The sequence below is a fragment of the Saccoglossus kowalevskii genome, chromosome 6, assembly GCF_978046115.1.
Source record: "Saccoglossus kowalevskii chromosome 6, keSacKowa6.1, whole genome shotgun sequence".
Taxonomy (NCBI): domain Eukaryota; kingdom Metazoa; phylum Hemichordata; class Enteropneusta; family Harrimaniidae; genus Saccoglossus; species Saccoglossus kowalevskii.
In genome coordinates, this window is record NC_140646.1 from 35,490,363 (window position 1) to 35,516,908 (window position 26,546).

Genomic DNA, 26,546 nt, shown 5'->3' on the forward strand with positions numbered 1-26,546 from the left:
TTTAAACTTTTGAGTTTTATGGTTTACAATAATGTACTATGATACCATATTAAGTGGTGTTGATTTTGGGTTAAAATCATGCATTTTAGGTTAAAGTGCACTTAAAACTATTTAACTTTTGAATGCATACCCTGATTTTAATTTAAGAACACTTATTTAAAACTTCTGTTTACTAGGAACATAATGGCTTATTTATTAGTGCTTCCATTGAAAAGTTTTTACACAGTGCTCTTTGAAACATTCACATTTTATAAATCGTTCACAGTTAACAGAGCCGCTGATTGGCAGCTCTATTGTTTCTGTTCCAATAAAGACAGTGAAACCATACGAAATGGGACAATATGCAATTTAGCTACTTTATATGCATGGTCATGGATGAGCATAATCCCAAGGTGCCTGCGTTATGTCCTAATTGTCATCAAAATCAATTAGGAAGTTTGAGATTTTGCTCGCACAGGTTGAAATGAGATAATTTCCATGCAAATTAGTTACTTAATATACACAGACATGGCCCCGAAACTAATCAATATCAAAAGGTACATATGTACCGTACCACCTTTTATCAAGATCCATTCAGAAGTTTTTGAGATAATGCTTACACAGACACACCAAACCCATACTTTCCTTGTTTGCTTCAAACACATGGAATCAAGAAATGAAACTTGAACATTGATGCATAACAAATTTTATCTAATATCTACATGATAATTATCATATCCAACACCACCTCACATTAGAAAGAATATGTGTATCAGATTTATGTGTAACAGATTTCTATCAAACAACATCATCATGCTTCATAACATCTGACGGCTAGTTCTGTTAATTTTGTCAATAAAAAGTTGTTGAATTTAAAAATCTTAAAGGGTAGTGTTCGTCACACTGCATGCTTTTTTAATTTTGTGTAAACAATTTATTTTGCTTGTACTGTACACATTGCATGAAACCAAGACATGGCACGATGACCACTACCCTTTACTGAAGAAACAGCAAATAAGGACAACCGCCTTAGACAAAGAACGGGAACATGTTGAGGGGAAAGGGTTTCAGTCACTCTCCACTTCATCCTCATCATCATTTGCTTGAGGCTGTATGGTTGTTAAAAGATTCCTCATAGCCTCCATCAATGTTTCAATACTTCGACCTAAGTCAGCACCTGTCTGCACATCATTGCCACCAACAGCCCCTAAACCTTCTATACCTCTAGCAAGTATATCATCTGGTCGTACTGCTGGTTGTTGCCCATCTTGTCTCTCTCCCTAGAAAAGTATGCACAGCAAGAGACAAATATAAGTAAAACAGCCCTCAAGCATTATTACATAGTAAACTTTTGTTTTTGTTCCATTCTCATTGTGTGAATAACCTCTCAATGGGACCTCATTTCATAGTTTGGCATCAATGGAAAGGTTGATTCAATGCATATCGGAATTAATAGAAAAGCAGTAGACTTTAACAACATCAAATGAATTCCAATGTCATGCATCCAAACACTAAAGGAATCAGAAAATCTGGAAAAGCATCACCCAAGGCACATACAGAACACACATCATAGTTCTGAAGAATTTGACAGTATCAATTTAGTTTTAAACCATTGAAGTTTTCTACAAAAATCGATTTAGAAAAGACAAGGCATACCTGTAAGCCATAGGATGGCAGTAGGGACCGAAAAAATGCTGCCAATGCACTATTATCTTGATTAGAAGCTGGGCCCTGACGCCCTCTAGAAAAAATAGTAATAACATTACTGTTAGGTTTGTTAAATGAGCAATGAACCTGAACTTGTTAATTCAAGATGCAGATAAATTACTATTAATTCAAATTCAAAATATGCTATTATATTGGCTTTTAAAACTACAAAAAGCCATAGTGTGGAAAACAATTTACCTCGGTGGCCTGGTATAGGATACAATATTATCCTCTGGTGGAAGTGGGTCATAGGTCATCATGGGTGCATGAGATAAATCAGGTGGCAATGACACAGTGGCTTCTTTGATCTCTGATAGTAATATATGACGTAAAATATTCACAGGTGTACCATGATATCTCATTTGTCTTCTGTAATCAGGTATTGGAAGACATTACATTTAAATCACAGTCATAATAGTATAAATACAGAAGTCACTTCAGTGATGATAAACATGTTTTGAAGCTGTTTTTTAATGCATGTAATATTTGTGACCAAATGAATATACTGGTACTTGAAGGTAGGATGAAGGAAATAATACTTGTAAAGTAAGTTACCGGTATGAATGGTCATACTCTAATTAAAAATTAACCCATGTATCACATTTAAATGTGACTGGAACAAAGATTTTGTTCCAGTCCCTTGCCGCTGTTCCACTGTGACTCGTTGTGCTCAGCTAGCCACGTTTGGTGAGAGACTGGGGAAACTTAGTCATAGTGCTGTGTCTGTCTATGGAATCAGTCAATAACCGGTCACTGGTATGTTGTTTATTTTGAATGAAATGTTTAACGCACAGCAAGTGTACACAAGAATTTACAACTGGGACTGGAGGATGGACGAAACCTCCATGCTTTTTTTTCCCAAAGGGAATTTAGAAAATTGTATTTCCATTGCACTACTGATACAAAATTCTTATATTTGAGAGCTCTGAAAAAAATAAGTGGGTGACAGCCTTCGCCAACACGGCTGTTTGGTTTTGCAATTATTGACATGAAACTCTCAACTTGATGTGTTTGACAAGGAATGGTGGTGATTGGTCATCAGTACAAAACAAACATTCTGTTAATTACTAGGCTGGAATATGGGCTGGTACAGTGTCTAGTGTCTCCAGGCTGTGTCCCTGTGTACAATAAATTATATACATGAGGCACACAGACTGGAAGTCAAGTCTACATGAAATGAGTTTAAATCATAAACTTTTTTGCTCGTAAAGTACAAGGAATTTTTATTGTTTGTAAAAGTTAATATAAAAAGTTAAAATGAGCAGCAGCCAAGTCGTGTTTGAGTCCAGCTTTGAAAGACTTGGTACTAATGACAGACAAGGTTTCCTGACTAGAGTGAGTCATTTCAGCTCTTTGACCATCAGCTATATCTATATCCTTGTGTAGTTTTACCCACAAGACTATCAAACCTCACCTTATCAGAATGAAAAGAGCTAGTATTCTGCGTAAAACCGCCGTGGATAATTTTGTGATTTGAAGGAAATCAACACATTACAATAGTGCAGAAAGCCTCTCAGGATATAATAAATACTTAAGACGGGAAAAAGTTTTGTAGCAGGTCTCTTGACACACTTTCAAGAATCATCCATATCTTATGAAGTGTTTTTACAAGTGTTTTATATGAGATACAGAAATATATTGGTATTAAGGGAAAAATGATAGGGTTTGAACCTGAAACAAGGATTTTGACATGCTCAATGAAGGAAGTTTCAATGGTGCAACACTTACTTTTTTCTGTACTCTTCTACTAGTGGATCTTTGTTATCTACCCTTGTCAGCACCTGATTTACATTACATTCTAACCATCGCACCACCTCAGGCTCCTTCCATACTGAGCTGGTCCTTCCAATGTATAGGTTAACTAACTGCTGAAGACCAGCTTGTTGACTGAAGAAAACATCAATATCATATGAAATGTCGAATGTCAGTTTTTATGTCAGTGTCAGGCATAATATATAATGCATTCTGCCACAAATATCATATACTGCATGGACTATGTGACCATCTTCCTATGATTGGCACAAATGCAATTGTATGTGCTATCCTGTCAACAGCTCTGGTCAAATCACTTTTAGTCCTTATCTCAATGAACAGCTTTGGCATCTCCACAGAGTAAGTGGCACACTCACTCAAGCTACATCGGCTTTGCCTTCCCACAGAGTAAGTGGCACACTCACTCAAGCTACATCGGCTTTGCCTTCCCACAGAGTAAGTGGCACACTCACTCAAGCTACATCGGCTTTGCCTTCCCACAGAGTAAGTGGCACACTCACTCAAGCTACATCGGCTTTGCCTTCCCACAGAGTAAGTGGCACACTCACTCAAGCTACATCGACTTTGCCTTCCCATAGAGTAAGTGGCACACCCACCCAAGGTACAGTGGCTTTGACCTCTGCATAGAGTATGTGGCACACTCACCCAGGATACAGTGGCTTTGACCTCTGCATAGAGTATGTGGCACACTCACCCAGGATACAGTGGCTTTGACCTCTGCATAGAGTATGTGGCACACTCACCCAGGATACAGTGGCTTTGACCTCTGCATGGAATAAGTGGCACCCTCACCCAGGTTAAAGTGGCTTTGACCTCCCCATAGAGTAAGTGGCACAGTCACCCAGGGTTGAGGTGTTTTCCAGTGAAAAAATTCAATGTTTTTAAGTTGTAATTTTTCGTATTTACGTTGATTTACGAAACAGGTGACAGGCTCACTGATTGAGAGGGATAGAAGTGTTGATTACGTCGCATGTTCAATTTGAACGCTGTGCTCCAATGAACGAGGAGTTTTCTCACAAAATGCACAATGTATTACCATTTTTTGGTAATAACAATTTGTATTAGTACTTGTACCAAGTTTCCCTGTTTTGATTAGTTCATACACCTGCAATTACTATAAAACAGTGCTCACAGTCATGCAATCTCATTTCAGTTAAATATTCAAGCCAGTTTATTCAGTTTCGGGGCTAGATCATATGTCTTGCTCCAGCCAATTAGATTGCTATATTGAGACTAACCATGTTATAATTCAATTTACAACTTATCGATCATTGCAACAACTGCTACGCCATATCTTACAATTATCGCTTAGTTTAATTAAATAAAGAATTACTTACTTTAGTTGTGCTTTAACAAAGAAATCATGACCAGTGACACGCTTGTCCGGCTGAATGCTACATTTATCAAGTAATGGTATTAAGACCTGTAAGAAGTATACAAGAGATGCCATGTTGAGCAGATGGTGAAGATCGCTTGTACCGCTGAGATAATTTTAACCAGGTATAAAGGGAATTCACTAGATTATGTATAATTCAGTTATTGCTTGCATGCATTTACGTTACTAATCCATGCGACATTAGAGATGATTTTTTGTATTTTTATCGAGTTGCACACATGTGATGTCAATTCAAAATGCATCGTGGAACCAGGTAATAGTGCCGTGTTTACTCTACTATTTCAAATGATTTACTTTGAATAGTTTATTTTTTATTCCTTTGAGTGCCATTGTTAAGCTTTGGCACTATCCACACATTTTTTCTGTACAGTCTGCTCCTGAAATAAATGTTGATAAAAGTTAACAAACCTTTTTATCAAAACCTAAAAGCCAATGTCAGATACTGTTTGAAATTTTGTGAAATGTGTAAAAATTTATGCTTAATTTTTGGTGGGGAAAATATCTGGCACTCGAAGGGTTAATACGCCATTGTAAGAAATGTGAAATAAGATTGAACAGTACTGTGGGCTAACATTTTGTGAAAAAATAGTATATTCTACCAGAGGTACATTACTTGGGGTTTGCAACTATGGTGACATGATACCAAGATCCCGTTACAATCTCGCTTGCGCATAAGCGTTCCAACTGAGAAAAATGTGAATGCGCATGCCCGAGGTAACTAGGATACTGGGATGTCCAGGTGGATCAAAATAGTTGCTCACGATATGACAGATTATGATAACTATATTTTCTGTACATTTTCGATGTATTACATTTTTTCACTATGAATGTGGTAATACATGTTTTATTGTTTTATTACAAACCGCCTGTCATGTCAGAAGATCGTAGCATCAGTCTCGCTATCTACGAGAAAAGACTTGAATGGGATCTTGACATGATGTCACCATATAGTACTATGTGCATTGCAAACCCCAAGTAATGTACCTCTGATTATACTTACTGAAGGAAACATAAGCAATGCTGTCTGTAAAAAATGGTCAGCTGTTTCCAGATCACTGTCATCCTCTTTACTTTGATGGAAATGAGCCAAGGCGATGGAATATGCAAAGTTTGGCAGCTGAGATAAATTCTTATGTCCCTGCAAAATATAATTACATGTACTTTCATTGTAATGTTTAAAAATGGAAAGAGTTTGCATCTATCAGGTCTTCAAGACTCAGAAACAAAAATATATTTTCCATTCAAAACAAAACATGTATGAACTATATATAATGTATCAATGATCCAAAATGTTTCCAGAGATGATCAATGAATTTGATTTTAGACACCGAACCAACTGCACCAACAATAAATCTTTATCTGAAATTCGTTATTATTCCAATTCAAATTACCGTAGAAAGATTTTTTTATGATTTTTATATCTATTCATGGGCTGGGTTCAAAGAATGTTTAATCAATGTTTGTTCAATATACACCAACCAGAAGATTACGCTCATCTGACCAACTATTACATTGTACCTAGATCATGGACTGACATGTTTAGGCAATCTCTAGCTGTATGCGTCTGCGTTTAACAGTTTACCCTATGATATTAAGACTAGTTCTTCTCTTATCATTTTTATATCTGCTTGTAAAAAGTTAATTTTTTTACAATTTGTATCAGACTAATTGTATTTTGTTTCTGTATTTTTATTCTATCATTCACTCAATCCCAATGAAAATAGCTTCCCTACTGGAGTTAACAAATTCAAATAAATATTATTTATCTATCTATAAAACAATGAAGAAAGTATCAAAAAAATGGTCTTTGAGATTAAAATGTCAGAGGTAGTTCAATTGGTTTGTGACACATTGTGCTACAAACTATCATGTACAGTCCATGTGCCAACTGTTAATATAAGCAGCAAAAACCAGAATGCTAGTACATAATCCAACATGTAGTATTCAATATGCATACTGTATCAATTAATTAGAGTGGGTGAGTCAACCTGCTACAGGTTGTACATGCTACCCTCAATTCCTGGGTCTCAAAAGAAAAATGAAAACTGGACAGGATAAAGATAGTACCGGTATGTTGCAACTAAGCACTGTTATATCACGGTCCGAGGTGACTGAGAATTTGGACGAGGGCCGTAGGCCTGAGTTCTAATTCTCCCGACTTAGCACTGGCCAATCAGCCCGAGAAAAGATTCGCATTATCGCATTTTGACAGCAGATTAGTACATTATGTTACATAATGTCAAAATGTTGCAACGGTGGCCTACATGCTGCCAGTAGTGTCAGTTGAATCGAACTAGATGTTTTCTGTAACTCAATGGATACTTTGTATCTGACCATGGTGTTGCAATGAAAATCTTTTGTTTTCTTGCGTTTTTTGATCTAAGTGAATTCGTGGTGAAATAGGACCACACTTTATCGCGAATCTGATTGGTCAAGGGCTGTTGACCATGTGCTAAGCACTGTTATATCTATTTAATTATTTATACAATGTGTACTTACCTGCCATTCATTGTACATTCTTATTAGATAGCTATATTGTTGTGATCGCAGACTGTAGAAATCTATCATTAATGAGGCACATAGTGGATCGTTGTCTGAATCCAAACTATAAAAATAAATCAGAGTGAAATCATTGTCAATGATGACAGTCTTATTATTATTTTATTCACATGAATTCACAACAGGGGAAAGAAGCCTACTTCTAAACCATATTTTTGACGTGACATGAAATGGTTGACATGGTCTATCTGAATATGAAAAAAAAGTCTTTCAGCTATACCAATTTGATACTCAAATTGTGAAATATGTCATTGTGTATGGATATCATAATGCCAGTCAATCAAAGTGTGGGTAAGGACACAAGACCAGTCACTTGAAATAAATCATGATTGTTTGGCAAAATAAAAATATGCATCATTCATACACTGCAAAATATTTAGCTGGAATTAATTTTCGCTGAAAAGACAATTTGGCTGTTTTGCATGAAGTTTAATTTCCCTGATTTGTGATGAGTTGAATATAAAATGTAAAAGTATTTTCCCTTATTCAAATCTTTTGTGAAAATAAATTCCAACTTTGATTGGTTGAGTCGTTATTTGATGGATTGTATGCAAAAGACGTCTGTGTTACTTGTGTTGTGCTCAATACCAATCCCATATGCAAGTATACAATGTGCGTAAAATACATTGTTTGTGTTGAACATGACATTGGTACCTTAAGAGAAGTTTGCAGAACTCCAGCGCCGTTCGATAACATCCTCTTTGTCCAACAAACATCAAATGTTTAAAAATTGCCAAAAATAAACCTCTGTTTTCTTGTCTTCTGTAATCCAATTGACAGTTGGCTTGTGTGACATTGAACAATGTATGAAAACTACATTCAAAGCAGTATAATGCACGTTCTGCAACAAGAACACAAAGATACACTTAAGCTTTCAATAAAAATTATGTTTCTGTACATGTAGATTAATTAAATCAAGAATCACAGCTTTTTACTTCTTGACTAGACACAGTATGAGTACTTATTGAATGGGTTAAAATTAACAAATTCATTTTTCCCAAACTTGGTACATAGTTGATATGCGACGGTATACATATGCATATTCAGATTTGTTGGTGGGTCAAATATAAATAGTCTAAAAACTTACATTTAATTTCTGTATAGCATTATCTCCAAGCTATACTAGCTGACTTCGCTCAAACTTAGAATATTTGCATATTCAGGCATATTCATTATTTTTCATGATTTTTTTCTAAATTGGCCGACTGGTGGTCATTTTTGCTTAAAAGTTGAGAATGTAATCATTAAGTTTATTTGGACATGGTACAAAGACAATGTATTATTTCACAAAGAGGCAAGTAGATTTTTGCCCAATATGGCCGACTAGCAGGCATTTTGTTTGACAAAAATCTGCTATTGATATCTTTCTTTTGCACAGTTCTGTTGATATCACACATTCACACTTTGCAATTACGATAGGTTCAAACATGGTACACAGACAGCTGTGTTCTAGCACATCAACAGCAAATTTGTGTCATGAAAATCTGCTATTATTTTTTTGTATAATTCTGCATATATTTTGTTTCAATTTACACAATCCAGTTAAGTTCAAACTTTGTAACCAGACAACTGGGTATAGCATATCAATAAAAATTTATCTTTGTCTCAATCCAATCCATGATGGTCAACTGGTAGCCATTTTGTTTTAAATAATGCCAACACAGACATTGTGGACTCACACGTGACATGTCAAGTTGTCTTGCAGTCAAAGTTATTTTTCACTGTGTATAACTAAAACATATACAAAAAGGAGTACATGAATGATGACAATTAATTTGTCACATAAATACAAGAAACATCTTCAATGGCTTCTTTTTTTTTCTTCATCAGAATGAAAAAAAAATAGTTTTCATGAAAAATCAAATAATAATACAAACGTTAATGGAAATTATAGAATATACAACAACAAAAATACCACACAAAAACAAATCAAAGAAAGCTTAGAAAGAACTCCCTTGTGCTGAGAGTATTGAAGACACATTAAAACTTAATTCAAAATTACTTGTACTTGAGATATTGATGGAATAGCTGAAAACTAATTATGTAAATCAGGTAACTGATATGAACAGATTTGTGATTAGAACAAAAAACTATGAGATATTATTAGAGAATTAATATGAGCAAATTTCAACCCAAAATTAATCGGGCCTGTCTATTGTCCTAAAGCATTTATGTACCAAATTTTATTCAAATGTGATCATCAGTAATTGAGATATCAGTGTTAATTAATTATTTTAATTAGGTGATTAATAAGCATAAATATTTACCAAAAACTAATTGGGTCTCTGCTTAGTCCTAGGTTCATTGAAATGTAATGATGAATACTCTTTAAAAGTTTCATTAAAATCCAATTAGTGGTTCTTTATACATGTATATCAGTGGAACATTCATGGAAAAATCAGGAAGAATCAGGTCTCTGCACAGTTATTAAGTAGCTATGTACTAAGTTTCATCGAAATGTGATGATTATTACTTGAAATATCAAAAGCTGAAAATGAAGTAATTATGCAAATTAGGTAATTAATATGTACTGATATTACCCTAAAAACTATCAGGTCTGTGCAGTGTCCTATGACATCTATGTACCAAGTTTCATTGAAATGTGATATTACTACCTGAAATATCAAAAGCTGACAATTAATTAATTATGCAAATTAGATAATTTATATGTACTGATATTACACTAAAAACTATCAGGTCTGTGCAGTGTCCTATGACATCTATGTACTAAGTTTTATTGAAATGTGCTGATTACTACTTGAAATATCAAAAGCTGAAAATTAATTAATTATGCAAATTAGGTAATTAATATGTACTGATATTACCCTAAAAACTATCAGGTCTGTGCAGTGTTCTATGATATCTATGTACCAAGTTTTATTGAGAAGTGATGATTAGTACTTGAGATATCAGTGGAAAAGCCAAAAATTTATTAATCATTATGCAACTTAGGTAATTAATATTGCACAGATTTTTACCCAAAACTAATCAAATCTGCACATTAGTTCAGAGCATCTATGTGCCAAGTTTCATCAAAATCCAATGAGTGGTTCTTTGGATATCAGTGGAACAGTCATGGAACAGCTAAAAATCAGGTAATTATCATGCAAATTAGGTAATTAATATGCATGGATTTTTACCAAAACCTGATCAAATCTGCGCATTGCCCCAGAGCATCTATGCACTAAGTTTCATCAAAAACCGATGTATGGTTCTTGAGATAGCAGCTAGTGGAACAGACACACACACACACACTAACTGCAAAGACTCCCTTTTTGTGCTTCGCACACGGAAGTCAATAAAACATAGTGCTTAGTGCCCTATACCAAAGCAATTACATTTCACTACTGCATCAGTAGAAAATAGTTTCACAAATTATTGAGTTGTATGCTATCATGGTTCTTTTTTACCATGCATGCAGTGTGAAAAAAGATAAATAAATTTCTGTAGTGAACTGAAATAATGACATTTTTAGCAATGCAAATACAAACCTATAAGTTCTGATGCCATCTGTAAATCTTCACTCATTTTACATATTTCACTGAGTTGCAGCAGACTGTCTATGTGGTATGGATGTCTGTTTAGGACAGACTGTGGAATAGATAAACATTAGATTTTACTGAGTTGCAGCAGACTTTTGATCTATGTTGTATGAATGTCTGTTTAGGACAGACTGTAGAATAGATAAACATTAGATTTTACTGAGTTGCAGCAGACTGTCTATGTGGTATGGATGTCTGTTTAAGACAGACTGTGGAATAGATAAACATTAGATTTCACTGAGTTGCAGCAGACTGTCTACGTGGTATGGATGTCTGTTTAGAACAGACTGTGGAATAGATAAACATTAGACATTACTGAGTTGCAGCAGACTGTCTATGTGGTATGGATGTCTGTTTAGGACAGACTGTGGAATAGATAAACATTAGACATTACTGAGTTGCAGCAGACTGTCTATGTGGTATGGATGTCTGTTTAAGACAGACTGTGGAATAGATAAACATTAGATTTTACTGAGTTGCAGCAGACTGTCTATGTGGTATGGATGTCTGTTTAAGACAGACTGTGGAATAGATAAACATTAGATTTTACTGAGTTGCAGTAGACTGTCTATGTGGTATGGATGTCTGTTTAAGACAGACTGTGGAATAGATAAACATTAGATTTCACTGAGTTGCAGCAGACTGTCTGTGTGGTATGGATGTCTGTTTAGGACAGACTGTGGAATAGATAAACATTAGATTTTACTGAGTTGCAGCAGACTGTCTGTGTGGTATGGATGTCTGTTTAGGACAGACTGTGGAATAGATAAACATTAGAAATTACTGAGTTGCAGCAGACTGTCTATGTGGTATGGATGTCTGTTTAGAATTAAATGTGGAGTATATAGTTAATAGGTACACATGTTTCTTTGTTGGGTTAGGGATTATGGGTTAGGGTTTGGGTTAGGGGTTATGTGTTAGGGGTTAGGGTTTGGGTTAGGGTTTGGGTTAGGGTTAGGGGTTAGGGTTTGGGTTAATTTTTAACACATCACCTAATATTACCGTTTTTTTCCCATTCATATTGGCTATCTGAGGAGACTTTCAGCATGTTATGTGTTAAGTTAGACGTCAGTTACAAAATGTAGCTATGAAGTATTGTATATGGATGACCTAATTCATCATAATACAAAACAATCAAACACAACTCACCACAATGTTATTGGGATTTAACGATTCAACAGCTTCTAGAAACTCAAATTGCACACGCTGGTATTCTTTAGAATGCTCAAAAGTGAAATATTCATAGCTGAAATAAGAAAAAAAATCATTGTTGATCATTCTATGATCTATCCACATCATCAAATTAAACATGTAACTGATAACTTTTATAAGAAAACTAGTGCAATTGAAAACAATATTATTACTGTAAATATGTGCATAAAAGCACAAACACAGAGAGCAGTGCATACATCTTGTCTTGCTTACACTCTGAGTATTTGCTTGTATTCAGTGATTGGATCCTGTGTCCTTCATGGAAAACATTGTTGGCATGTGTTTTGATGTTATGTAAACATGACATAAATTTTCCGCAGATGTCTATATCATCTGTAAACACATTCATATAGGTTTATACAGATTGAAGGCTAACTTCCAGGGATTTCTCAGCTAGGTGTATATTAATATTAATATGTATAAAACTCACCCTCCCTTTCTCTCTATATGGTTCATAGACATCCCTGAAAAGATGAAAAGACTTCGTATTAATCTAGAATTCTCAAAGTTTTTGTTTGGGGGTACTGTACAGCTGTCCCCAATACCAATAATTTTTAAATATTATTCATACATTTTGCCATATTTTAAATAACAACAACATGCATTTCAGAGATACAATAATTCAAAAGTTATGCATTGATAGTGCATTTCTGTCCCAAAAAGTACACAGCAAGACATGAGAACGTTTTGCTGAATCTAATTAATATAATCCAATAATCCAATACATTGATAATGCAAACTTGAAAAGAAGCATTTAGTAACTTTCTTTGTTTTTTTGATACTTATTATAATTAATTTGTGTTCATGTTTATTAATTTAACTTCATTACTCAGAGCCCCCAAAAAGATTGTAATTTATAATCGGTGATAATAAAGTGTTATTGTATTGTATAATGAGTGTAACAATAATATGATGTTATCACGAAAATAGGAATGCACAAAATCAGAACAGTACTTAATGATTCAAATGTAAAAATGTGATGTAAATGTAGTTTACCCCAAATGAAGAAAATTTCAGTAAGTGCCAATACAGCTTTTTACAGAATTCCAAATTATAATGTTTGTGATGCTGAGTGCCTTATAATACAATATATTGATCCATACATACCTGATTTACTCAAATGAGGCCAGGTTGATTTGGGTGTAGCTAGCCATGTAGTTCTTACATGTTTGTTTCTATGTGACTTTCTCCTGTTGAAAGAAAAATAAGTTGATAGTTTGAGGTTTAAATAGTGGACATCATACACTCAACCAACCAAAATTTAGGTTAAAAATGTTGTTATTTTATACATTTTCTTTGTTGGTTTGGACTATAAATGGATATAAGCTTCTATTACTTACAAGTCTAGATCACCATTTTTAAAACTTCACATTATATTTTAGGTGTGAATTCAGGCCAAATAGAGATTTTCGTGTACAAGACAATTAATACTAACAAACTAACATCACCTTGCATCTGATTTGATAATCTGAGAACCAAAAATCCTTCTCATTTCGTTGTCAGGATTTAACTGTTTACGCTCTATGGCAAGTAATGCTTTTGTTTCCATGGCAACATGTACTGCTTCGGTTGTATTTTGTCCAATTGTACCAATTTCACCTAGAATCGCATTGACTTCTCTAATTCCGGCATCAATTTCATCTTCCCGAAGTGGAGTCTGCAAACATTCATACAATTTGAATTATCCAATTGAGTGTCTATATTGAGTTCCACAGGGAGGGAGCATGTCAGAAAGAAGAGCAATGAATTACACACACTATTGATGACAATACCAACTATGACAGCATTTCTTCATTTCAGATGGATCTTTGTTCACCTTCTATATTCACACTTCATGATGTGTTATTTTTGGTAGTATATGCCCTCATAATCTAATTTTACAAATATATAACTAATTTTACAAATATATATCTAATTTTTACAAATATATATCTAATTTTACAAATATATATCTAATTTTGCAGTATAGCAATTACAAGTTTAATAAAGGGTTGTGGTCATAGTGCAGCCTGCGTTCAAATTCTGTTAGACACAATGTACTTTGCATGTATCATATACGTCGCATGGGATGTGACAATTAACCACCGCCCTTTAACCTAAAGATTTACTTACCTCATCAGACTGCTGTTTCACTACATCCTTGGTTTTCTTTTTCCGTTTCTTCTTTTTTCTTCTCACATCAGGCTGAGGCTGTGTTGTGTTTTTTTTCTCAGTGCTATTCTGAGTTTGCTCAAGACACTCCTCTACATCATTGTCATCTTCATCCTCATCTCCTAACTAAATAATTCACATAGCAACATTTTAAGGCAGTTCAGACTGAACTAAATTTTTGCATTACTGAGCATGTTACTAATTTCCTATTGTATATAATTGAAAACAATTATCACAATGGAAACTCACTAAGTTAACAAGTCATTGTCAATGACACGTCCCCGTTCCGTTCATATTTGAGTGACATATACATTCAAAGCAGATCATGACCGAAATGCACCTGCATATGTACAACACATTGTGCTAAATCTGAACAAAATCCATCCATGCATGACTGAGATCCGGTTCTGGAATTGTGAAAATACGTGATTTTTATGCATTTTCGGCCTTAAAATGGCCATCATTCCGCTATTGTTAATGAGATCATGAAACAAATGCACATACACATTTGTGACATGATGTACCTTGTGTGTGTGAAGTTTGAACTTGATCAATCCAGACATGTCTCAGATACGGATCCAGAACTGAATTCTTTAAAACAAAATGGCCGCCAGTCGGCTATTTCGAACTTGATCCGAAAAAAAAAATGACGTGCATCAAGGTCCTATTATGTTTAATGTATGTACCAAATTTGAATGAAATCCGTCCATGCATAACTGAGATCCGGGTCCGGAATGGTGAAAATGTGCGATTTCAATGCATTTTCGGCCTTAAAGTGGCCGCCATTTGGCTATCGTTAATGAGATCATGAAACAAATGCACATACATATTTGTGACATGATGTACCTTGTGTGTGTGAAGTTTGAACTCGATCAATCCAAGCATGTCTCAGATACGGATCCAGAACTGAATTCTTTAAAACAAAATGGACGCCAGTCGGCCATTTCGAACCTGATCCAAAAAAAAAATGACGTGCATCAAGGTCCTATTATGTTTAATGTATGTACCAAATTTGAACAAAATCCGTCCATGCATAACTGAGATCCGGGTCCGGAATGGTGAAAATGTGCGATTTTGATGCATTTTCGGCCTTAAAATGGCCGCTATTCGGCTATCGTTAATCGGATCATGAAAAAAATGCATGTGCATATGTCCCATATAATGTGTGATGTATGAGTGAAGTTTGAACTTAATCGGTCCATGCATGTTCGAGATACAGGTGATCACGGACGCACGGACGCACGGACGGACGCACACAGGGCAAAACATAAGTCCCCGTTTTCGGACTGCGTCCGAACGGGGACTAAATATTATTTTTTTGTAATTGTTTGACACTATACGGATTCATATCAATAATATATTACTTCATCGCATGTCAGTCTGTTTTGAAATATAAAGAAATAATTTCACTCTAGAAACCAGTGCAAAAATGCATATTTTGAACATTTTGCATAACATTTTAGACATTTCTCCCAAAAATATCAGGTGACCCCAACTTTTCATTATTCTAATTGTACATTCATGTACATTTTCACTTCTCACTTTTGTATTTCAGTTTTGCATGTTTCTATTTTAGCTCTCAAAAACAGATCTGAGTTTAAAATGCAATGATGTACATGCACCCTATCATGTGAGATCTGAGAGAATCGCATGTCTTGCATTTTTGCCACATTTTGCATACCTGTGTACAATACAGAGATGTAACAAAACAGAATGCAAATGTGGGAAACATTTAAAAATACAAGCTTCTCTAATCTTACTTCAGTACTACAAATGAGCAAGTTTAAACTGAAAAGATTCACAATGTACCCAATGTCAGAAATGAGACGCTTGCATATTTTAGCATTTTAGCAACATTTTAGCAAACACCACCATCTTATAATGGTTTTCTAATGACCTTAATGATATATTTTCCAAAGTCAGTGCTGTGACAATAAATAAATAAAATTAATCAAACAAATGTCATGTAAACATGTGTCATTCAAACAAATCAATATTGTAGTAATTGTCAGCAAGGCACAAAACTTTAATAGAAGAGAATCTTCCGGCCAATTGGAAGACCATTGGACTGTGAGACAATGAACTGTAGGTCAAATCACAGACCCTCTATTAGACATAGAGGGACTGTGGTCTAATACACTGATAGCTCTGTGTACAGGTCTGTGAATGTGGAGGCGCTCCTATTCACCGGGACCTTATCTGCAATGTGTTGGGGTGGCGTAAGAAGCCCAATGTAAATATCACCCCTACACAGCCATGTACGCAGGGCTAATACACTGACAACTCAGAGACGGGCAATTTATGAGGTAAGTACACTTTTATAAAATATAAAAATAAAGAACTGTAATGGATGCTTAATTGGGAGAATGTCTCCTTGTTTGGAAATAATCCCTATTTTCGGAAAAGTGTCTTGCTGATTGTGTACAACAATATGGCACATACGCGGGTAGCTAGACGGGGGGCACAGTACTTACGGCCAGAAATGGGTTCACCGTCACAGTGACTGGTTCTTCCTCGACACTCTCATTATCTTCTCCGTCAATCACAGGCAAGTCGTCTTCAATTTTATGTAACTTCCTTAACGCTCTCGAAGACATTTCTTTTAATTTGCCACGAAGTTTACAGTCGATTGTGTCATCGTGTTTCCGAAGCGCGCCCTCATCGTTGAGCAGCTGACATAGGTCAAAGGTTGCAAAATGGCTGCCAAAACATGTGGAGTTTGTTTTGCCTGGAGTTTAAACTCATTCACGAGGCTCCGTCTGATTTTGATGAATTCTCCGTTCAACAGTATTCGTTTATTACACTCCAACAACATGTCACCGGTGAATCAAAAGAGATTGGCGAGGTTATTCAAAAAAACAAAGTAAGTACATGTACAGTCACTCAGCAAATAAATCGAACACTAAAATAGGATTGTTATGATCACTATTCATATAGAGACGCTACAGCGCCTAAAACTTGTTACCAGTTTGATAATAGCTCGATCGACATGACGTGAATTGTGGTTCGAGCACAGTTCCACTATAAAGGGACTGTAGTTCGAGCCATGAACGGAATTTAGTGTCAAGAAATTGACGTTGGTGGCGTCCTTTTCGGTTCAAGTTTTATATTATATTTCGATCCAGACCTCGATATTTTAATTTTAGAAATGGAAATTTTAGTTATGTGCGTGGCACTACTTGCTGTATCCAATATTATATGCCATGGGACTGAAACTACTGTATTTGTGCTTTGATCTCTGGCCAATTTAGATTTTAATGACTTTCAAAATCTGTAAGCATGTTTTACAATACACAAAAATAGATAATCTATTTATTTTTATATTATCAGGAAATAGATACAATGTTTAGTGAAATGTAGCACACAATCATGAGCAATATAGAGAGTTACTTAGTTCTGGTTCGTTGACGTTGTCAGTGTGGGCGTTATTTATTTATACTAGTATTCAGTTGTTTGTTGCCCACTCAATACCTCCATGTTCCTGCTATAGTTCTGCTGCGCCCTCTATAGTTGTCATCACGATTTTGAGGTAATAATTATACTAATGAGTAGCATGAATTGTATAGTGTCAACCATTAAGAAAGGTATAAAAAAATAAATTATAAAATTATCATTGCTGGACCCTTTTAATACCCGATTTGTTTCTCGCCAGAATTAAGTTTGAAAATGTTATTCATTTTTCTTTGTTATTTTTGGATGTTATTTTAACGTCCATGAGTAATTATCTGTGACAATCTCAATTACCCTTCAAATTTGGGATAATTAGATTCAAATATCATGTAAAGGAAATCAAAGTTATTGTATTGCTGGAGTATGTATTCACATTTCTTGTCTCATTTTACTATAGCAGTCTCTGTAGCAGTGTTAAGTGGGCAGCTGATGACAAATTTAAAATAAGCTCAATTTGACAACTCCCTGAACCCAGGACTAGGGGTCACTTTGCATTTATGTTGTAGAAGTTGTGAACATATAATATTTCAATCTTTATTTATGGTGGAAAGAGGTTATTTTTTGTATGCACACACATACAACATGTACATAATTTTCATAGTGTACATCTTCAGATAACAATGGCTAATCACCTGGATGTTAATGGATGTTTTCTGTAAACTCTCAACACAATGATTCCAACGTAAACAGGTGCTGAAATCATGGCTACATCTTGATATAATGATTCCTTATTAGACATAACCACTATGATTCACACTTAGGCATAAATATTTTTGATTTATTTATCCCGAAGGCCTTGCATCACATTCAAATCTCAACAAGTAATTTTTCTTATAGAGCAGCCTTTGGTTAATACCCATCTTTCCTCAACCATGGCTAATTTTCAGATAGCAGTGAAAATGTAGTCACTAGTCAAAGGCCACACTGTCCATTGTGGAATTGATATGAAGGGTTTATCTGCTATAAGTCATTACACTGTTATTTTGTGTTACAAAATGTTTCTGATACAAAGCATAGTATGTTGTCATAATTAAGTTTTTCAACTTGTGATTTGTTTTCACTCGGTATTTGAAAGTTATAAAATGTTTATAAATATTACACACTTAAAGCGGGGGAGTCGTCACCTATGCATACGTCAGATGGCCATAGTGTGTCATTGTTTACAAACAAGCGTCTACCCATGAGCTTTTGCATCTTTAGCATGTGTTGTTATCGTTGCTTGGGAATCAATTCCTGTGCGTGTGCAGGTGACGACCCTCCGCTTTAAGTCAGGTTAGGCAGGTATGTCAAACTATTATGAACATTTTAATTTATTCATGGAATGGAAAGAGGTGCCTGCCTAATTGTTTTATTTGAATTTGTTTGAGACTGAATTGTATATTTTGATAAGTATGTTTATAAGATGCAGCTACCCTACCTGACTTTGGTGCATATGAACACAATTTCTGAAATGTAGTGTTTGTTATCAGTCATTGAAATTCAATATGTTTAAATGTATGTTTTTGTTTTCTCAGGAAGAAATTTTATTTGGCTGGGAAATCACCTACCCAACTTGGTCTTGTGAGTAACACTTAAATATGTCATAATATATTGGATAACTACTATCATTTGTTGCAAAAGGGTAGCATACGTGTATTTGGTGAACACAGTCACAATAACTCTTATGCTTACCAACTGTCCTTGATTTTGTAACATAGACTATTTGTATAGGATTTTAGGAGTGATCTAGAACAAAGACCAAAATCAAGACATTCTTCTCGACTTCACATCATTAACACAGTCTTGTATCAGAATCTATTGGATTTGATTAATACCAATGTTATAAGTGATGAATTAGAAGAATTGAATGTGGAACTAATCAAGGTAAGAACATGCATGATTTGGGATTGGTCATTCATGAGTTGTGGGTTAACATGTTCATTTTTTATTGCTCATTTCTGGGTTGTGGGTTTAAAAGGTTTATTTTTAGGTTTGTTGATAATTTCGGGGCACCTTCCAGTTAAGCCTAATCTCACAACAAATTTACTTTCTGGATTAAAATAACAATGGATAACAAAAGATAGATTAATATTGTAAACAACATAAACAATAGTGTCCCATGATTCTTTGGTGCAATCCATGGGATTGAGCGGTTCCCCTTTAAGGAATTGGTTTTCATAAGTTTTAGGTTAACATATTTCTCCGATATTAGTCATTTCTTGGTTGTGAGTTATCAGGCTCATATAAGATAAGTCATTTCTGGTTATGGGCTAACAGGTACAAAGGAGATTAATCATACATATATAATGCAACCTTTGTCACACCAATCTTAGGTGACAATGGCTGGAGACTTCAGTGCATGTAGAGTGTTCTGGAAAGCCAGTGGAGATATCAACGAAGACAAACATATACAAGAGTTACTGAACAAATATGCTGGTCCGGTGAGGTAAGTTGTTAATCTGTCTTCACTAAAGTCTAGTATTCCATTGTCATCTTCATTGGGAATTGTGCATTTTTTAAGATTAATTGTAACTAGTATAATCATGTACGATACAGTAATGCCATTGTCAGACCAGTTGGTCACCATGTCACAATTGGGCAGTTAGTAGGGGAAAGTTGCATGTACAAAAGTTGTGATTATTACACTACAGATTTGCACCATAACAATGCAATAAATACCAGAGCAGTGCTTCTCACATCACCAGAGCAGTGCTTCTCACATCACCAGAGCAGTGCTTCTCACATCACCAGAGCAGTGCTTCTCACATCACCAGAGCAATGCTTCTCACATCACCAGAGCAGTGCTTCTCACATTACCAGAGCGGTGCTTCTCACATTACTAGAGCGGTGCTTCTCACATCACCAGAGCAGTGCTTCTCACAGCACCAGAGTGGTGCTTCTCACAGCACCAGAGCAGTGCTTCTCACAGCACCAGAGCAGTGCTTCTCACATCACCAGAGCAGTGCTTCTTACATTACCAGAGCGGTGCTTCTCACATTACCAGAGCGGTGCTTCTGACATCACCAGAGCGGTGCTTCTCACAGCACCAGAGTGGTGCTTCTCACAGCACCAGAGCAGTGCTTCTCACATCACCAGAGTGGTGCTTCTCACATCACCAGAGCAGTGCTTCTCACATCACCAGAGCAGTGCTTCTCACATTACCGGAGCAGTGCTTCTCACATCACCAGAGCAGTGCTTCTCACATCACCAGAGCAGTGCTTCTCACATTACCAGAGCAGTGCTTCTCACATCACCAGAGCAGTACTTCTCACATCACCAGAGCAGTGCTTCTCACAGCACCAGAACAGTGCTTCTCACATCACCAGAGTGGTGCTTCTTACATCACCAGAGCAGTGCTTTTCACATCACCAGAGCAGTGCTTCTCACATCACCAGAGCAGTGCTTCTCACATCACCAGAGCGGTGCTTCTCACATCACCAGAGCAGTGCTTCTCACATCACCAGAGCAGTGCTTCTCACATCACCAGAGCAGTGCTTCTCACAGCACCAGAGTGGTGCTTCTCACATCACCAGAGCAGTGCTTCTCACATCACCAGAGCAGTGCTTCTCACATCACCGGCGCAGTGCTTCTCACAGCACCAGAGTGGTGCTTCTCACAGCACCAGAGCAGTGCTTCTCACATTACCAGAGCGGTGCTTCTCACATCACCAGAAAAATGCTTCTCACATCACCAGAGCAATGCTTCTCACATCACCAGAGCAGTGCTTCTCACATCACCAGAGCAGTGCTTCTCACATCACCAGAGCAATGCTTCTCACAGCACCAGAACAGTGCTTCTCACATCACCAGAGCAGTGCTTCTCACATCACCAGAGCAATGCTTCTCACATTACCAGAGCAGTGCTTCTCACATCACCAGAGCAGTGCTTCTCACATCACCAGAGCAGTGCTTCTCACATCACCAGAGCAGTGCTTCTCACATCACCAGAGCAGTACTTCTCCCATCACCATCGCATTTTTAGTATCATGTCTGATTTTCCCATATTCATATTTTTTTTGTGAATTATTGTGGCATATTCCTCAGATTAATCTTGTAAACATAATTTTGATTTTTCACAAATTTTAAAAGCTGAACTTAGCCTACCACCCCTTGTAGTATGCTGTTTTCATGGTATTTATATTTGTTTAACTTCTCATTTATCATTCATGAGTTATTTATCAGTGCCAACTTCCTGTTGCTGTAAACAAAGAGGGTTTATTTTGTTGGTGTGACAAAGAAGTTACCTTACTTTAATGTTTAATTTATTTATCAATGGCATTCCAGGCGTACTAGATTTCTTTCTCAATGAATTTTGAAAATTCTCTGCAATTTTTACAAAACATTTCGACTAGTGCTGAAGTAAAACAAAGCGATTATTTTATGGTTTTCATATCTGTCTGGTTCTGACAGTATTTATACAGTCATTCACACTTATTTCCACTTGTTTGATTAAATGTTTAAAAGTTTACTGATAAGAACTAAAGAGAGTATACAGTCATTCACACTTATTTCCACTTGTTTGATTAAATGTTTAAAAGTTTACTGATAAGAACTAAAGAGAGTAGCTACAACAAAAATACAACAAAATAGACTTTGACTTTGAAGAGGATAGTGGGTGCTTTTTGGTTACTGTAGAATACTTTATTTTCGCTTGGAATTTATTTTCGCTATTTTCGTTGAAGGGATGATTCCATGAAAATAAAATCCAGCGAATATACATTTTTTCCTGTATTTCACATTAAACTCACCAAAAATCAGTGAAAATAAATTCCATACAAAACGCCCAAAAAGCTATTTCAGCGAAAATTTATTCCAGCGAAAATAAAGTATTCCACAGTATACTAATAGTACAGAGTTATTGTAATTGCCATAAAAACATAAAATAGGAACTAAACATTAATAATAGCATAATGGTAATAAACAGTATACATGTGGGCACCATGAAAAACAATAAAGATTTGTACAACCCCATCTGGTTTACTTCATTCATTCATTGATTTGCAGTGAATCCAAGGTAAGTTTACTACTTCACCAGCACAAATACACCTCTCATAGTCTTATGTACTGATATGGTGATAATGCCGTAACTTAATACTATCAACCTTCCCGTTTAGGCATAAACTAACTCAGTTGAGACTGATAGGATTCTTGCCCAAAGTTGTGTTTGTGAAAGACAAAGGAGAGGCCAATAGGGTAGAAGTTGAGAGACTACTCGCAGTGGCAGATTTGGGACCTGATGAAGAGGAAGAGGATGTCACCATGGAAACAAAATATGACAAGATGGATTTCATTCTAAAACCTGACCGGGATACTGGTTCCCACCCTGATTCTGATTTGTTTAACATCAATCATAAAGAATTACACAGTCAAATCATGAAATTTAAAAAGAAATTTCCAGAGACTGGGGAGAAGAAAGACTATAAAGAGTTCAGATTGAAGAAAATGAATGTTAGAAAATATTCTAAAACCGAGTTTTATGAATATTATGATGAAGACGAAGATGATGAATATGTTTTTGAGGATGAGAATCAAGACTGGAAAGACGAGTTTAAAGATTTGGAGGACATCAAAGAAAAATAACCACTACATAACACTTATACAAGTGGACAATTATCTTAACTGTAATAAGCCAGGGTTCTAAGCAAACCACAATATAAACAGTTTGAAACATAGCAATGCATAGCTTGGCAAGTGTCTTCAGTATTAGCTAGCATTTCAAGTACTGTATTTTATGTATTATGTGAGATGCAAAATAAAAAAAGAACATTTCAAACCATATGTATACCTGTCTGAGGAAGTAGTTTTGACTTGTATATACTGTTATGTTCATGTGGCTTGTTAAGGCTTGTATACAAATAAGGATACAAAACACAACAAGTGTGTAAAATCTTGAAACTAACAAAATAATAAATAAATACACAAAGAACAAGGGTAAAGGCGAACTGAAATTTAATTACATATTAACAAAGATTTAACAAAAGTAACTATTTATCATATATCTTGAAGTCTTGATTCATGCCTTCTCCATCATGTCCATATAGCAGATCAGGAAACCGTTCGTTTCCAATTACGTTCTTAACCTATGATGAATTCCAACAATTTTGACTACCAGCACATGACTACATCCTCTGATTTCAAACCACCATACTGGCGTTGACTTCAAGGGATGAACTTACAGCTACCGTAAATCATACAGTCAAAACATGAAGAGAAATGCTTTGTCATTGCATCTCGTGTGTAAAACGAACATGTGTTGATACTGCCACTGTACTGTCTTTTTGCATACTTTGCGGTATTCTCGTAATAACCTATTATTATTTTGTCTGTGTATTACATGTTAATTTAAAAAACTGTGTGTCTACTATATTTGAGAGTAGCACTCTCTATTCCTGACCATCTGAAATAATTTAACAACTTCAGTAATGAAAGGGCTGAATACTGGCAGGAATTTAACTACTAAGAAAAACGATGATATAAGAAGATTTTCAAAGAACACAAGGCAAATGACTGGCATTTTACAGTGGCTACCTACTATATAATGACCATGACCAAATAGTTGTATAACTATAAGTATAATACACAACTCCCAGGGTCTAGCAATATAACATGATGAATGATATTCAACATTTAAAGTGGAAGTTAACCATTATATTTTATGTGTTAATTCAGTGATGTATGCTTTGAGATTCACTATGGTGCTGCTTGCAGTCTGAATATAAATTCCCAAAACGTATGTGATTTATTGTTTGTCTGTGGATAGCTTGCTGCTATTTCCTATGTCAATATATAATTACTATACAACTTGTTTGCATCAGTTCTTGTAGACCATGTATGAGGACAACAAGTGGTTGATTCACTCTTTAATTGTCTGCTTTGTGAACATCAACTATTTCCATGAAAAATCTCAGTTTCTGCAAAATTTTGCGCACTGTAAATTTTTCTCCATGTGATTGAGTTCTTGTGTGCGAGAATCCAGTCCTTTCTTCCTCGCCATGTACTTCATATGAAATTCTTCAATTATTTTCGTCTCCTCTTTCTTGACCTTTGAAATGACCTCTTCTGATTTTCGTCTCACCAATGCCTCTTGTTCTTGATATGTAGTGTCCAGATCTGTTACTGCATTTTCTATAGCAATCTTACCACTGGTGGCGCTCTGTGATTTCACTTTCAGTTCATCTACACGTTTTGACAACTCCTTAGTATACTCAGCTGCCACTTCTTTTATTTCTCTTGGTTTACCTTGCCCATAATGTGAAATCAGAAAACATTCGACACAACCTGCTTCATCACACATATCACAGTAATATTTAAGTTTCTGTTCATGATGTGTTGAACAATAAACAATAGGCTGTAAAGACGTGGGATTTGTTGAACTGAGCTCTTCATATCTTGCCAATGTAAAAGTGCGATGACCTCTGGCAATATCCAAACTACCATGGCATATAAAACAGGGATCGCAAAAGAATTTGGTACAATCAATACATCTATGTGTTGCAGCATTCTTTCTGCACCCATCACAATTCACTGGTTTACCATCTACCAGTGCCTGTCTGCTTTCAAAAACCTCCACCAAGTTGTTCATGAGGAAGTGGTTCTTCAGTTTTGTCACATCTGTGGTACACTCCGAGTTACAGTTGGGGCATACTAAGGTCCCTGTTTTCGCTACAAGTGCAGTCAGACATCCCTCACAGAACGTATGTAGACATGGCAATATTCTAGCCTTAACATAATGCTTTGAACACATCAAGCAAGACAAAACATTATCCTCAATTCTGTTCACAAAATATTTGTAATTGTTAGAGCTAGTGGCCATTGTAGCATGCAGAGGCATGAACACATACATATAAAATACAAAAATAAGATATTAGATATTGGCTATTCCATTGTAAGATAGTTATGTGCGTTGAGAGGAGGTGCACCATTAAATGAGTCATATATATATATATTTAATTCTGATAAAGATAATTAATAATAACCAGTGTGTTGTTTCCTGGCCTGGGATATCGCAATATACAGCAACAATGACTTATTATTATTTCAAATATAATTCCACCCCAGATACATCACATTGATTGCAATAAATGCATTCCTGTAAAACAATCATGCCATCCTAAAAGATTACTTGTATTTGCTGGTAGGTGTTGCTATGGAGACTTATGGCTTACTATACCCAAAATACTTGTTTTCAATTTTATCCTTTCTGATTGTAATGGTGAAAAAATAAGGAAAAATTATTTATTCATATTGTTATTTTAGCACCATACTGGTCATTCAACACTGGCATAGATTAACAGTTAAAAGCTACGATTTCTTGTTTCTATTCGTTTTTAGATTTGTTTATACAGTTTAGGGTGTACAGGCTAAACACAAATAATATGTACCTATATAGGCAACACCAACAAAAACAACAAATATAGTTGTCAAGTGGGGCGATTTAAAATTACAAATAACCTTGCGGTGGAGCTTATTTTTTGAAATTCGATTTGATTCCTATAAACATGAGGTTTTTTATGGAATGATTTAGTGGTATTGGTAGATAGTGTTTTTTAGTAAGAATCGATGAACAGTGCTGTCACATTCTGGTCGTATTCCCTGATCAAAAACTACACGTTTGAAATTGTAAAATAATCGTTCTTGTCTAGTGATGCCTGTAACGAACAAGTACGAGAGTTAGCATTCCAGTGCGACTTACTGTGAGAGTACAGCAAAGTCCACCTTACACACTGATTTGATTATAGCACATTAGGCCTAGTGTGTTTTTAATTATATAAGTGTTTTAACGATTGAACTTAATTTGAT

The 26,546-nt window shown here is 35.6% G+C and overlaps 3 protein-coding genes across 3 annotated transcripts; 1 reads left to right on the plus strand and 2 right to left on the minus strand.

Moving 5' to 3' along the window:
* Positions 1–662: 662 nt before the first annotated feature.
* Positions 663–17,016, minus strand: LOC100368665 (ribosome quality control complex subunit TCF25-like). Its single transcript, XM_085500457.1, has 15 exons — positions 16,794–17,016; positions 14,281–14,445; positions 13,617–13,825; positions 13,276–13,358; positions 12,599–12,632; positions 12,106–12,202; positions 10,906–11,005; positions 8,069–8,255; positions 7,355–7,460; positions 5,856–5,993; positions 4,797–4,882; positions 3,415–3,573; positions 1,885–2,055; positions 1,636–1,720; positions 663–1,259 (listed from the first exon to the last, which is right to left on the minus strand). The coding sequence occupies exons 1-15, from the start codon at positions 16,914–16,916 to the stop codon at positions 1,047–1,049; spliced, it is 1,956 nt and encodes a 651-aa protein (XP_085356583.1). The 5' UTR covers positions 16,917–17,016; the 3' UTR covers positions 663–1,046.
* LOC102801106 (putative ribosome-binding factor A, mitochondrial) lies at positions 16,979–23,525 on the plus strand. The gene is made up of 5 exons (XM_006812220.3): positions 16,979–17,182; positions 19,284–19,329; positions 19,480–19,632; positions 20,082–20,194; positions 22,862–23,525. The coding sequence occupies exons 1-5, from the start codon at positions 17,016–17,018 to the stop codon at positions 23,325–23,327; spliced, it is 945 nt and encodes a 314-aa protein (XP_006812283.3). The 5' UTR covers positions 16,979–17,015; the 3' UTR covers positions 23,328–23,525.
* Positions 23,526–24,651: 1,126 nt separating this feature from the next.
* On the minus strand, positions 24,652–25,560 carry LOC146742743 (protein meiotic P26-like). Its single transcript, XM_085500687.1, has one exon. The coding sequence runs from the start codon at positions 25,558–25,560 to the stop codon at positions 24,652–24,654; it is 909 nt and encodes a 302-aa protein (XP_085356813.1).
* Positions 25,561–26,546: the final 986 nt, after the last annotated feature.

Excerpts from the sequence above, each read along its gene's own strand:
- LOC146742743 (XM_085500687.1), bottom strand. The coding sequence starts at position 25,560 with ATGGCCACTAGCTCTAACAATTACAAATATTTTGTGAACAGAATTGAG.
- LOC100368665 (XM_085500457.1), bottom strand. The coding sequence starts at position 16,916 with ATGTCTTCGAGAGCGTTAAGGAAGTTACATAAAATTGAAGACGACTTG. Across the intron at positions 12,633-13,275 it reads GCCTCATTTGAGTAAATCAG|GGATGTCTATGAACCATATA; the intron begins GTATGTATGGAT and ends TCATCTTTTCAG. Across the intron at positions 3,574-4,796 it reads TTTGTTAAAGCACAACTAAA|TCAACAAGCTGGTCTTCAGC; the intron begins GTAAGTAATTCT and ends TGTTTTCTTCAG.
- LOC102801106 (XM_006812220.3), top strand. The coding sequence starts at position 17,016 with ATGGCTGCCAAAACATGTGGAGTTTGTTTTGCCTGGAGTTTAAACTCA. Across the intron at positions 17,183-19,283 it reads AGGTTATTCAAAAAAACAAA|GAAGAAATTTTATTTGGCTG; the intron begins GTAAGTACATGT and ends TTGTTTTCTCAG. Across the intron at positions 19,330-19,479 it reads CACCTACCCAACTTGGTCTT|GATTTTAGGAGTGATCTAGA; the intron begins GTGAGTAACACT and ends CTATTTGTATAG.